Source organism: Pholcus phalangioides, unplaced genomic scaffold (genome assembly GCF_987345545.1).
Source record: "Pholcus phalangioides strain wild (caught in Gottingen) unplaced genomic scaffold, Ppha-v1.0 ptg000015l_1, whole genome shotgun sequence".
NCBI classification, from domain to species: Eukaryota; Metazoa; Arthropoda; class Arachnida; order Araneae; family Pholcidae; genus Pholcus; species Pholcus phalangioides.
The window spans coordinates 110,419,105-110,431,341 of record NW_028301608.1 but is presented as its reverse complement, the minus strand read 5'-3'; the positions used below and the strand labels follow the sequence as shown (position 1 = coordinate 110,431,341).

At 38.8% G+C, this 12,237-nt stretch overlaps 1 protein-coding gene across 1 annotated transcript in view; it reads left to right on the top strand.

Annotated features, from left to right (window-relative positions):
• LOC149077571 (dual specificity protein phosphatase 1-like) overlaps nt 1-12,237 on the top strand; it is a 35,427-nt gene that overhangs the window by 6,561 nt on the left and 16,629 nt on the right. Inside the window, exons 2-3 of the mRNA XM_089245137.1 lie at nt 6,026-6,244; nt 11,135-11,362. Of these exons, the coding sequence (XP_089101263.1) occupies nt 6,026-6,244; nt 11,135-11,362 (447 nt within the window). The remainder of the gene's footprint in view (nt 1-6,025; nt 6,245-11,134; nt 11,363-12,237) is intronic.

Sequence of the window (12,237 nt, the reverse complement as noted above, 5' to 3'; positions counted from 1 at the left end):
AAGTAGTCTCTGTAGCAAAATTTCTAAAAAAAAAAATCCGATTCTAGAGCAAGAGTTTCCAACGTTAAACTTCTGAATCTTCCCATGTTAAACTTCTTGTTAAATTTTAAAAGGCTTAGAACCCTTGATGATAATGAGGCTGTTGTACGGAACTGAAACAAAGTTTTGAATATTTATCCAAAAAAAGTGTCCGCCTACTGCCGTGTCAACATCATGAAAGACTGCTTAGGTACCACATCTTAATTTACATATTTATTGTTTTTAATTATTGTGCCAGATCTTATGGTGGAAGTTCCTATGCAAATAAGATCCCAGTGCCCTGCCCGAGTGGGAATCATATGCGAAGGTGGGGCCCTGGAGGTCTCGTAAAGTACAAGTAAACTTTGTAATTCTCGAATCCTCAATTCTCATGTAAAATTTCCAAAGAAGCATACTTTTTTACAACTTATGAATTCCTGACGAAACGGGGAAAACGACATTCATGAACTTCTGGTGCGATGTGAAAAAATGTAATGTTATTTTTTCTAAGTTGTTCAGTCATCCAATGAGGTCTGAATCTTATTAAAACGACACTATATCCGTAAAATTTAAATAAAGAGCAACTCTACGAGTAGCAATAGCAAACAAGTTTTCGTCAAACTGTCACAGAACTCTAGTTGGAAACCCGTATTCTAGAGCAGTATTTCTCAACCGCTGGGCCGCGGCCCAGCCGCGAATGATCAGCCATTTCATTTCTCCTCATTCATTTCCCCTGTTTGGTTTGTTCCGTCATTTTTCCGTGTTGTGTTTGACTGAGCCTTCCATTCACAAAAATGAATGAAACCGGGCCGCGGGCTTGCCAAGGTTGAGAACCACTGTTCTAGAGAATATCGGATCGAAGGTTGGTACACCGGAATCGGAAGTCCCACACCCTTCTCGAAAGTGTTGACCTCTAACACCATTGATTAATAAAAGAAAGTGTTTTTTCTTATATTGCGATATAAACAAATTTGTCCTTTTCCCATGATAAATCGTATCATACATAGAATACGGGATGACCACTCCCTGACTAGAAAAAAGTACGGGAAAAAAAACCGTTGGAGAAAATCCATAAACATGTTTTTCTTGTAGAAATATTAAAACAGGAAGTGCGAAGAATTTTTTTCTTCGAGAGCGGAAACTAACATCAGCATGAAGAGATAGACATAAATCCATTGCTTTAAAGTAATGGCAGAGACGAAAAATGCATAAAATAATAAGAAAAATAAAAAGGAGGTCAACCTATGAAGATGTTTTCTTTTGTTTTTTTGCTGTTATCATTATCGCTTCTGTTTATGGAACTGGTCTTGATCGCTGTCTGACGTAAGTAAACGTAAAAACTACTAAATGCAAAAATAAAAACCCACGAGAGTGAGGAGGATAAACAACGTATATTATTACGCCACTGTCTCTACCAATACGGGGGAGAAGTCTAATGGCTCTCTTGTAACTAGTGTTTCCATTCCTCTTCCGTTATTATTTTTATTATTATATTACTGTGTGTAATACAATAACAATGTGTGTAATTGACGCTAAACGTTAGGTTTTTGACTGACCTGTCTGCAGGTAATGTATTCCCACAACCGCGTAAGTTGGAACGTGAATGACGCCGTGGTTACATCCTTTCACGTAAAAACAAAAATTGCCACGAGTAGTGCTTCGTCACCAATGGCGTCAAAAACTTGATGATTTCATGATTACGATAACAAAAAATTGTTTTTCATTTGCGAAAAACTTTTTCTTATATACTGTGTTATTTATTGTAAGATCTAGGACATAGATAGCTGTGGTGCCCCCCCCCCCCCAACTAGATTCCAACCCAAAACCTTCGGTACACAAAGAGTTGAAATGATAAACGAAAGTGTGTTTGCACTGTTTTCTCGGTATAACAGTAGTACTTAATCAGAGGCCCTTGAAGAGGTTTGAGTGGGTCCGTGAGCTCGAATGAGAAAACAATTAACTTACTGTTTTTACATTGTGTGCTGAATATTATTTTTTGAAGGGGCCCGTGGCCTTCATCTTATTGACCGAGGTTGGTACCACAAAATCATCACGTAAGACGAAATCGCGTTAAGCATGTTAAATTTAACTTCGGTAAGATAGGTTTTCTTCATAAGGATAAGAAAAAATAAATAAACCCAACTTCTCTCTCCTGCAGTAAAATAAATTTTTTTGAATGAATTAGTTAATCAAACTTATGTACATATACACTGAAGAGCCAAAAAAACTGGTACACCTGCCTAATATCGTGTAGGGCCCCCGCGAGCCCGCAGAAATGCCGCAACACGACGTGGCATGGACGCGACTAATGTCTGAAGTGGTGCTGGAGGTAATTGACACCATGAATCCTGCAGGGCTGTCCATAAATCCGTAGGAGTAAGAGGGGGGTGGAGATCTCTTCTGAACAGCACGTTGCAAGGCATCCCAGATATGTTCAATAATGTTCATGTCTGGAGATTCAGGTGGCCAGCGAAAGTGTCTAAAGTCAGAAGAGTGTTCCTGGAGCCACTTTGTAGCAATTCTGGACGTGTGGGGTGTCGCATTGTCCTGCTGAAATTGTCCAAGTCCGTCGGAATGCACAATGGACATGAATGGGTGCAGGTGATCAGACAGAATGCTTGTTGATGGCCCAGCATTGAAATCTGCAGCAATTTGCGGAAAGGTTGCACGTCTGTCACGTTTAATGATTCTCGTCAGTCGTCGTTGGTCCCGTTCTTGCATGATCTTTTTCCGGCCGCAGCGATGTCGTAGATTTAATTTTTTACCGGATTCCCGATATTCACGGTACACTTGTGAAATGGTCGTACGGGAAAATCCAAATTTCATCGTTACCTCGGAGATGCTATGTCCCATCTCACGTGCGCCGACTATAACACCACTTCAGTTTTATATATATAAACTGAAGAGCCAAAAATCGCGGCACAATTTAGGCAATATGAATAATTTTGATTAATACTTTTTGCTTCTGCCTTCACTACTGCATATTGATGCTAGTGAGTGTGGGTTTTTTTTTCCTGAAGAGCCTGATATGATAGGCTGATAACATTTTTAATGAAAGCAGTCAATATTCAGCTGATAAGCAGCAATCTTCGTCTCTTTATAAAAACTTTAAAAGCAAAGCTAGAGAATTGTGAAATATTTTCGCAAATATGGCAATTCTAGATTCATTGGAATCAATTTCAATTAAAATTCTTATGGTATTGTTGGTGTGTTACCAAAAAATATTCATTGGTGAAATGGATTTGAGCGTTTCTTCCATGCCAAATTACGTTTTTGAAATCCCGTTATAGCGAAGTCGCGTAAAGCACTGTTCCTAAGAAAACTTATCTAGGGGATTAGAAAAGTGTTCTCTATATAAAACAAGATTTTCGCTATAACGGTATTCATTAAAACGGAATTCAACTGTTCTTGTACACAAGTGTTCCTGTCCCTAAGTGCCTTCCCTTCGGCCATTAAACTGGAGCGAACAGCAATCAAAATTCTGCTTGAGACTCGGCAATCGGTTGTGTAGTCTCGGGATTTTCTCCCCATAGATTCGATTCCCACACTTCGTTGATGGCCCTCGGCATTGAAGATGGTCACTACAGGCGTAAAATTATTGGAATTATTGGGAGGGCTCAAAATATTAGGAGATGGGGGAATAGACTGATACAGGAGGGGGAGGGGCGAACGGAATGATTGCTCCCTTCTGTTCAGTGAAAAAATTGTATTTTTAGCATAGATGGAAGGGCAAGGGTAGTAGACATTCACCCCACCCATTCGAGGAGTTTGTATTCGCTAATGTGGGGGAGGGGGTTCAAAAAGTCTATAACTATATAAATTGAGTTTTTTTTTCCCCCTTCCTCTACTTCAATATGGGTGGAAAATCTCGATGTTATGTTTTTGTAATACCGCATGAATAGACAAAGTTTCCAAGAAAACTGTTGAGGCATTTGTGCCCAACGAGAGATGGGAAAAAAATTGCATTATTCAGTGAATTGGAGATTTTTCTCATTTAGTATTTCTTTTCCTCTGGATTGGGACGTCATCCAGGCGCGGAGCTATTTCCACTTTGACCGAATGCTATGCAAATGAAGACGAAACCAAAGTTATGCTCTCGATACTCGTCAATCGTGACGGTGACGAATAATAGTAATCGTGAGCTAAAAACTCGAGGGAAATGTTTCTTTTTTCGAGTCCGAATCCCAAGTTTGAAACATTCATCTCGTACAACCGACCGGAAACCGCATTAGATCCCGCGCATCCTGTGGATGGATTCCTATGACTGATAGCAAATGACAATTGTGCATTGTGTGTATGTTGCACGTCCCAATTTTTGTGGTGTTGGTGGTGTGCAGCGCAATTTTCTGTTTCCCGGAGGAAACCGTGATCCTAAATTAAAGAGAAGACAAACAACACTTTCTTAACTTTTAACGCCGCCGCCACCACTACCAACAGGAAATGCTTTGCCCAGAGAAATCCTTTTTAGCATTCTTCAAGGGACGACGACATTCTTCAGAAAATCGGTAATGAGCTCGATATTTTACGTCATACCCTCGTATTATAGTAGAAAATTGGTACGTTCTAACCTCACCAGCGAGCGATTTTTCTCCGAAATAATTTCATATGTGGAGGAACTGAAGAAAAATATTATCTTTTATATACACGGTGCATAGGAACAGTGCAACTTTATCCAAAAATAATTCGCGAACCGTTGATCCTAGAGGTATACATCCAATTAGAAAAAGTATTCAAACACAACGCGTAGACCTCAAACACGTTTTTTTTTTATTGCGAGGGGTTGTATAGTTATTAAAATAAAAAAATTAACTTTTCATTTGGTCACCCTGTCCTGAAAAATTCGATTGGGGAAAAATGTTGCCCCATTTCTCCTGAGGTTAACAAAGAAAAAAAAAACATGTTTCTCTAAGCGCAATATTCTTCGAGATATTTGAATCCGAAAATCGCTGAACATGCGGGAAAGAACAGCATATGGAGCGTAAAATGAGCTTGCCGTTAGTTTACGCGGTTCTTTTCGTCATTTTCAGTGGCTTTCAAATTCAAAAATATCCAAGCAAATATTGCACTTAAAAACCATGGTTTTTTTTTTTCTTCTTTTTTTCGGCCTAGGAGAGACAGGACAACAACTTTCTCCCTAATTTGGTTTTTAAGAGACTGGGTGACCGAATAAAAAGTTATTTTTTTTTATTTTAACAACTACACAACGCTTGAAATATGAATGAGGCATCTGAGGTCTACACGTCATTTGGATACTTTTTCCAGTATGGCTTCAAGGATCAACGGTTCCCGAGTTATTCCCGGATAAAATGGCTATGCACCCTGCGTATTAGATTGCGGTAGCCTAATATTACCCATAGATTATCATTCAGGTTCTTGCCAATTTTTCTAGGTGGTTTTTTTAGGAATTGGGAATTTGGTTTCCAAATCTTCGTGAAGATATGGCCCGTTTATGAACGTGCGTTTCAGTGTAACTAAAATCGTTAAAATGATAACAATAAAATGATAAAAATTAAAATCACTTTAGTGCAAAGGCTCTTAACCTTTTGCGTTCCATTACCTCTTGCACCAATGAAATGAAAACCACGGACCTTTTTTCAGAATAATATTCAGCGCATGTACTACAAAAACGTGCCATTCCCCATGTCCCACATTCATTGGGAAAAGCTGACAGGACTCCAGCCGACACTTCCTATGGATAAGATGTTATCTATAGGGTGTAGCTGCTCCAGCTGGGAGCCTCAAATGATTATTATCTTATCATTTTTTTTCATTTTTGTTCTTTTTACATCATGAATTTATTGTAGAAGGCCATGCTGGCCTGAGGGCTCGGCTCCAGGATGTGGGAGCCCTGGTTGAGGTTTCCAGTGAAAACTATCACTATTATCAATTAAAAATTCTTGAATTAATGGTGCATTTCTGAAATTTGAAGTGATTCAATTTAATTCATTTTTCATATCATATTGCATGAGAAACCAGTGTAAAAATTGAAAACCCATGTATCTCGTAGGTGGTTATCAAAACTTCAGTCACAGTTGTCCGCACTTTTGCACCCCGGCAACATCAGCCCCGTCCAGCAGCCCTCCGACGGCATCGCCGCGTTGTGTCCTCAGCTGTCCACCGGCACTGCTGGGTGGTCGTCCACTGACCTCGAGCCAGTGGAACACGTCGTCTTCTGCAGCCTTGCCCCTCTCGTCGAAGGCCGTCTGGGAACAGAAGCAGCAATATGGTAATTATCTCTCTCATTTTTTATTACTAATTTCAATCTCACAACATGCTTGTACCTTCCTTTTACCATTAGTTGAAATCCATTCGACTTCAATGAATTGCCGAATGAACTCAATTCCAAAAATGATTGCATGCGAAAAATTGTCACATTTAATTATTATTAAGAAACGTGGAGGGGCGCATGATTCTATAAGATTCCCATGTATAAAACGTTCATTTATTTTTGTTCTGGGAATCGTCTCGATAGAGGTTGATTCAATGACGGACGCGAATGAGACAGGATTTAAAAAAAAAAATAATAATAAGGCATTTATCAGACGTCTGGTCTGATGACATTTGAAAAAACTTGGAGAGGAAATTCACACACACTGATTCTTTAAATTTTAAGAAAACACATTTTTGACACGAGATTTGTTTTTTTTTCAAAAATCGCAGACTCTGATTTAAAATTTTCTGTGTCTCATGTTTCTCTCTCTCCCGCCGAAGTTTTGCCAGACTTTGATTATTCTGTTTTTCCGGCTGTAAAATTCGATTGGAAGATTGTTTCTCGATTAATTGCATCTTTAGAATCAACTTAGCGTGAGATTTTTAGTTTATATGGTATAAGTAAACACGTTTGTTTCAAAAAAATTAGAACGTCCCAAAAATTTATGAGCGCGTTCATGAACTGCTCAAGTCTAAAACCAAAATTTACAGTTTGGCTGTTATTTGCATTTCCACCTTCTAAGAGGTTCTTGTGCATATCGGTGGCTTAAAAAATAGCATAAAAAATATTGAATACGTCCAAAGCTGTCAACTTACTTTTTCCCTCTTTGTATCATAAAAATAGACCATCTTACTTAAAACTGATTATTACATCAATATTTTCATGCAAATGGATATATCAACTTAATCGAATATAAGTGTTGTATGTCTTTCCTGGTTATGAATGCAAACCTAGAATAGTTCAATCTTCGCATTACGGTTAGAAGAACGGGACATTTATTCAAACGCAAAATTAAATATGCATGTGCTTGGAGAGTATGAGAAAACGTGCGCTGATATCGTTCATATACATTGTGCTGTCTTTGGCCATGGATTTTATACATCAAGACATGGAATTGGCGTCTTCGGCACAGATCTAGATTGTACCTAAGTCATGAACATAATTGTCGCTATTGTAGCAACTGGTTTGCGGTTGATCAGCTTTTTTTTTTTTTTAGCACGACTCCACAAACTCTTGCAGCATCAGGTACCATCATCAGATATCGCGAAATCACCGAAGCATCGATGAAGTTCGATGGACACGGCCGAATTCTTGATCCACAATCTGCGTTTTCCATCTTCAAACAAGGTCTTCGTCTGCTGGAGCCAAAAAAATAGACCAATGAATCACAGAAAACTTCTCTCTGTAGATGTACATAAAGCTCTCTATCTTTTGATTCTAGAAGTTGAAGGAGACGTATGGAGATGGAAATTTCATCTGCCATCAAGATTTCAACCATGTCCATGAACCTATATCGATGCTGCAGAAATTCACATCGGCAATATGTTGGGATGCAATTAGAGTAGTTTAATTAATTCCAATACTGGGTTTACACCAGGGCTGGACAAATCCCACTCGCAGGTTGCCATGGCGACTAGAAAATCGGTATTGGTGCCTAAGGTTTTCTAAACGTGGTTGCTAAATTTTGGAGTCTGAGGGCGACACAAAATTTCCTGATTTCCTTACGCTACATTTTTAACATGGGAAAGTAAAAAAAACATTATTTATATAGGGCGTTTTCCTTGAGCAAAATACCATGCATGGTTTACACACATAACCAGAAAAGACGCACAACACTTCTTCGATGAATTTGATATCCATTTGTGCACGAAAATGCTCATGTAATAAGTAGGGCTGGGAATCGATTAAAATTTTTAATTGGTTAATCAAGAAAATTTAATGGAATATTTTCAAATGCTATTCATTCATAATAAACGTAGTGTGTTGGTAGCTATGTAAAATATTAATTGATGCTATAAAAACATATTCTATTCATTTTACGCATCTATCCACACAATGGATGTAAATAAATGTAGAAATAAAGAACAAGATTGACAAATGTAGAAAGTAAAGAAATAAAGATTGACAAATATATATATGAAGGCCGCCGGCTTTAAGCTATTTAATATCGTCCTCCTTTGCCAGAGACATGAATGCGCAAATTTCTAAAACTTAGAGTAAACATTCAAAAGTCGTTTTCCATCGATATCATTCTATGGAAGTTGTTCTCCTAAAATGTTTTCTAAAATGTGTTTCAATTGGTATAAAAAAGACGATGTGCTGAACATGGTTGTCATTTCCTGAAATTTCTTAACATGGACCTCGACGTTTTTTATTGTATCAGTAACTTTACTAAAAATTATCACTAGTTTTCGTTGAATCGACTTGTTACCTCATGTCGAAAAATTTGATCAAAATAATGATTCATATATTTTTAAATACGGTCACTTATTTGAAACGTTGTGTAGGAACATAATTTAAGACATTTAATTGGTTCAGTCAAAAAAAAAATCAAGTAAAATTATAAACTGTTGAAAAATTTTAATCGAATTGAGATCGAGTCAATTAACTCTGCTAAAATTTTTAACTGCTATTAACAAATGATCGATTAACCGAAACGATTATTCAGACCAGTCCTAGTAATAAGTCGGATGTTCAAAGTTTCTGAAGCAATTTTCGGGATGTTATAATTTTTTTTTGCAACAAAGAGTTTGAAAAAGTAATTTAGCATTTTAGGACGGGCGCATTCAATCTACTTTATGAAATTTTTTCCCCACCGACATGCTCATGAAGAACCTCTCAGAAGATAGGAATGCAAATCACAGCCATATACATACTGTAAATTTCGTCTTTCTGACTTGAACATTTCATGAAGTGCGCTTATAAATTTCTGGGACGTTCTAAAAAAAAAATTTTTTTGAAACAAAAGTGTATATTGCACTGTTATAGTGCTCAGCTGTTCACTTGGGAATTTTTTTTTTTTTTAAATGCGTTTCGGACGTTATTATTCATTGTCTGCACGAAAAACGACTGATTCGAAAACCACGTTAACCTTTGCCCTGTTTTAGGAGGAAAACAGAAAAAAAAGCCTTGTTTCAAAACACCTGCGTGTTTTCTGGAACTCATTATGAAGTACATGCATATGTACTTTGTTTTCCTCCCCGTTTTTTTTGGTGGGAAAGTGTACCCGTCTTTCTTTTTCCTGTAAATTTCCCACTTATGTATTTTTTTTCATTTCTTCGATTGGGTGTTCAGCTAATAGCTTGACAGCTGCTTGTTATACGGCTTATAAACGATTGCTTTGACAGCCCCCCCCCCCTCCCCGATGTACGAGATAAGTATGTACGGCAATCGTGTGTGCGTGTGCTGTTTCCACTGTGTTTAAAATAATAATAATAATGCATGTGAAATTAATTCGAATGCGAAATTATTCTTTCGAGCTTTCGGTACACCGCACGCTCCGAAACGTATCGCGAAGATGAATACGGTGGGGGGGGGGGGGGGGGGGGTAGGTAGCGAGATTCGTCTCTCTGGTAGTATGGATGAGCGAAAAATTTAGCAACTTGCAAGCAGGTATTCGTGTTACAGGTTTAAAACCTATGCGAAAAAAAGGCTCATCCAGAACACAAAAGCTCGTGTGCCACGTTCAAGTCATAGCTGACAGCGTTCACTTGTGTTGAGAGCATTTCCATACGATTCTGTATTGATACTACTACTTAACCGTACATACAGCTTTTAAACACTTCTCTGAGGAATTGCTAACGGATCGGTACATGCCGGAACGCGTGGTGTGTTGCCCTAACATATTTATGTTGTCAGAGTTATGCGTGGTTTCATGTTCTTGGAATGATGATGCCACCTGTCTTCTATATTTATAAGGCCTGGTGGCTGAGAAACACTGGCCTAAAGCATGTGTGAGCACTGGAGTGACCAAAAAAACTACCTAAAGAGTGTGAGCATGGGAGTAACCAAAAGATTGATCTAGAGAGTGTGTAAGCATGGGGGTGAGTTATAGATCAAAGAACGGGTCAGTAAGCGACCGAGAAAATAATCAGAAAAGTAATTTAGAGTTAGGTGGCGTATTTACAGGGCGGGAGGGGGGGGGGTTGCTAGGCGGACTCTAGCCCGTGGCGGCAAATTCGAGAAATAAGTGGTCAAGAAAATCGGACTAGACTGGGGTAATAGTGGCAACTTTTCTGTAGCGCCCACGGGCGACAAAACCATAAATCCGCCTCTGCATCTAGCTACACATAATTCCACGAGAGAAGTTTGTATTTAACTTTGCTCTTTTAAACGACGTCGTGACGACATCGTTAAACGCATATTTTCACTCCACGCCGTAAATGGTGGTGAATTCGGAAATCGGTAGTAGGTGTTCCGACGTGAACTCCTCTGAAAATGTCGGGAAAAGCGCTCTGCTTTATTCCGGATTCGCTTCATTAGTGTTAGTCGTTGTGTAAATGTCATTATACAAATCGCGTAGGCATGTCCTTTCGGAGATTCGAAACACCGAGATGTGGCTGATGTCCGTCCAGTCAACGAACGACTGCCTTCATTTCAATTCGAAATCGTGACAGGAACGTGATAGCCTATATAGATAGATACCATGCCATCTATATTCAGTGTATGTTATTTTGATTCTGGAGTCGTCGTTTTCCACGTCCTCCATCGCGTGCGTGTCCTGCCCCAATTCATAGGCGTTGCGTGTATGATGTCTTATAGAGATAGATAGGTGTAGATAGGTGTACGCATAGAGTGAGTCGCGGTCGTTTCTATTTGACCTGAAACAATTCGCAGAACTATTTATGTGCTCTTTTTTTTTTTTTTATTAATACTCTTTTGTTTTATTCTTTTTTCTTCGAATAGATGGTCCAGTGGAAATTCTTCCGCACTTGTGGCTGGGCAGCGCAGGGGATGCCTCAAGGCCGTATCTCCTGAAGCAGTTGGGCATAACGGCGCTGCTGAACGTGTCCAGAAGCGAGTCGTCGTGTCCTCCAGAGGTCTTGAAGAACATCCGGTACAAGAACATACCGCTCAGGGACACGTCCTGCCAAGTCATCGATTGCTTCTTCCAGGAAGCATTCGAATTCATCGGTGAGTTCAATCAGTCCATCTTGATGCCTTTTGTTCAAAACCTAGATATAAAACACAGATTAAAAAAATATATATTTCAAAGACAGTGCCACTTTTATGGGTTGATTAAAATCCAATCGTTGGTGGTGTCTGAATGTTTTTTAAACGCTTGGCAAGAAGATTAAAAACGTGGGGGGAGGGGGATGACGGTACCCCAATTTTGGTTTTGAGCAATTTTGATAGCTTGTTTCTGATGCAATACTGCCATATTTTCAAAGAAATAACTGTCTAATCCAGATTTTTCTTCACGCACAATATTGTAAGTATACCACCACATTTTTGACACAGCTCGCTTCCTCTTATGATATGTACGGAAAACTGGCTGTATAAAGAGGTATTGATGTTTAGGAATAGAAAATTCATGTGTGCTCTCACGGGGACTCGAACACTCAGTCTCTCTTATGCCGGACGAATGCTCTACCTCTAAGCTATGAAAGCAGACAGAACATTCCCTCCTTGGAGAGTGTGTGTGTGTGTGTATGTATATATATATATATATATATATATATATATATATGCTGAATGGCTCCGTACGATCTTCTTGTAAAACGGTAGTAAATTGCCTCAATGGCGATAGACTGGTTTGTGGACAGTTTTAAGGAATGTTTAAAGAAAGTTTCAAAAGGGTTTCCTCGGACTTACTGGGTGCTCAAGTGATTTTTAAAGTGTTAGTAGGATGAAAAAAAAGAGATACGGTATTCGAATTTAAATACCGAGTAGTTATGGCATATCACGGGTTTCTTGGTGAGTGAATAAATGACTCTTTCTGGTAAGCACGATTGCAAAAAGATCATCTAATGGCTGAAGGTGTCTCGGAATTTCCCGGGGACAATTTC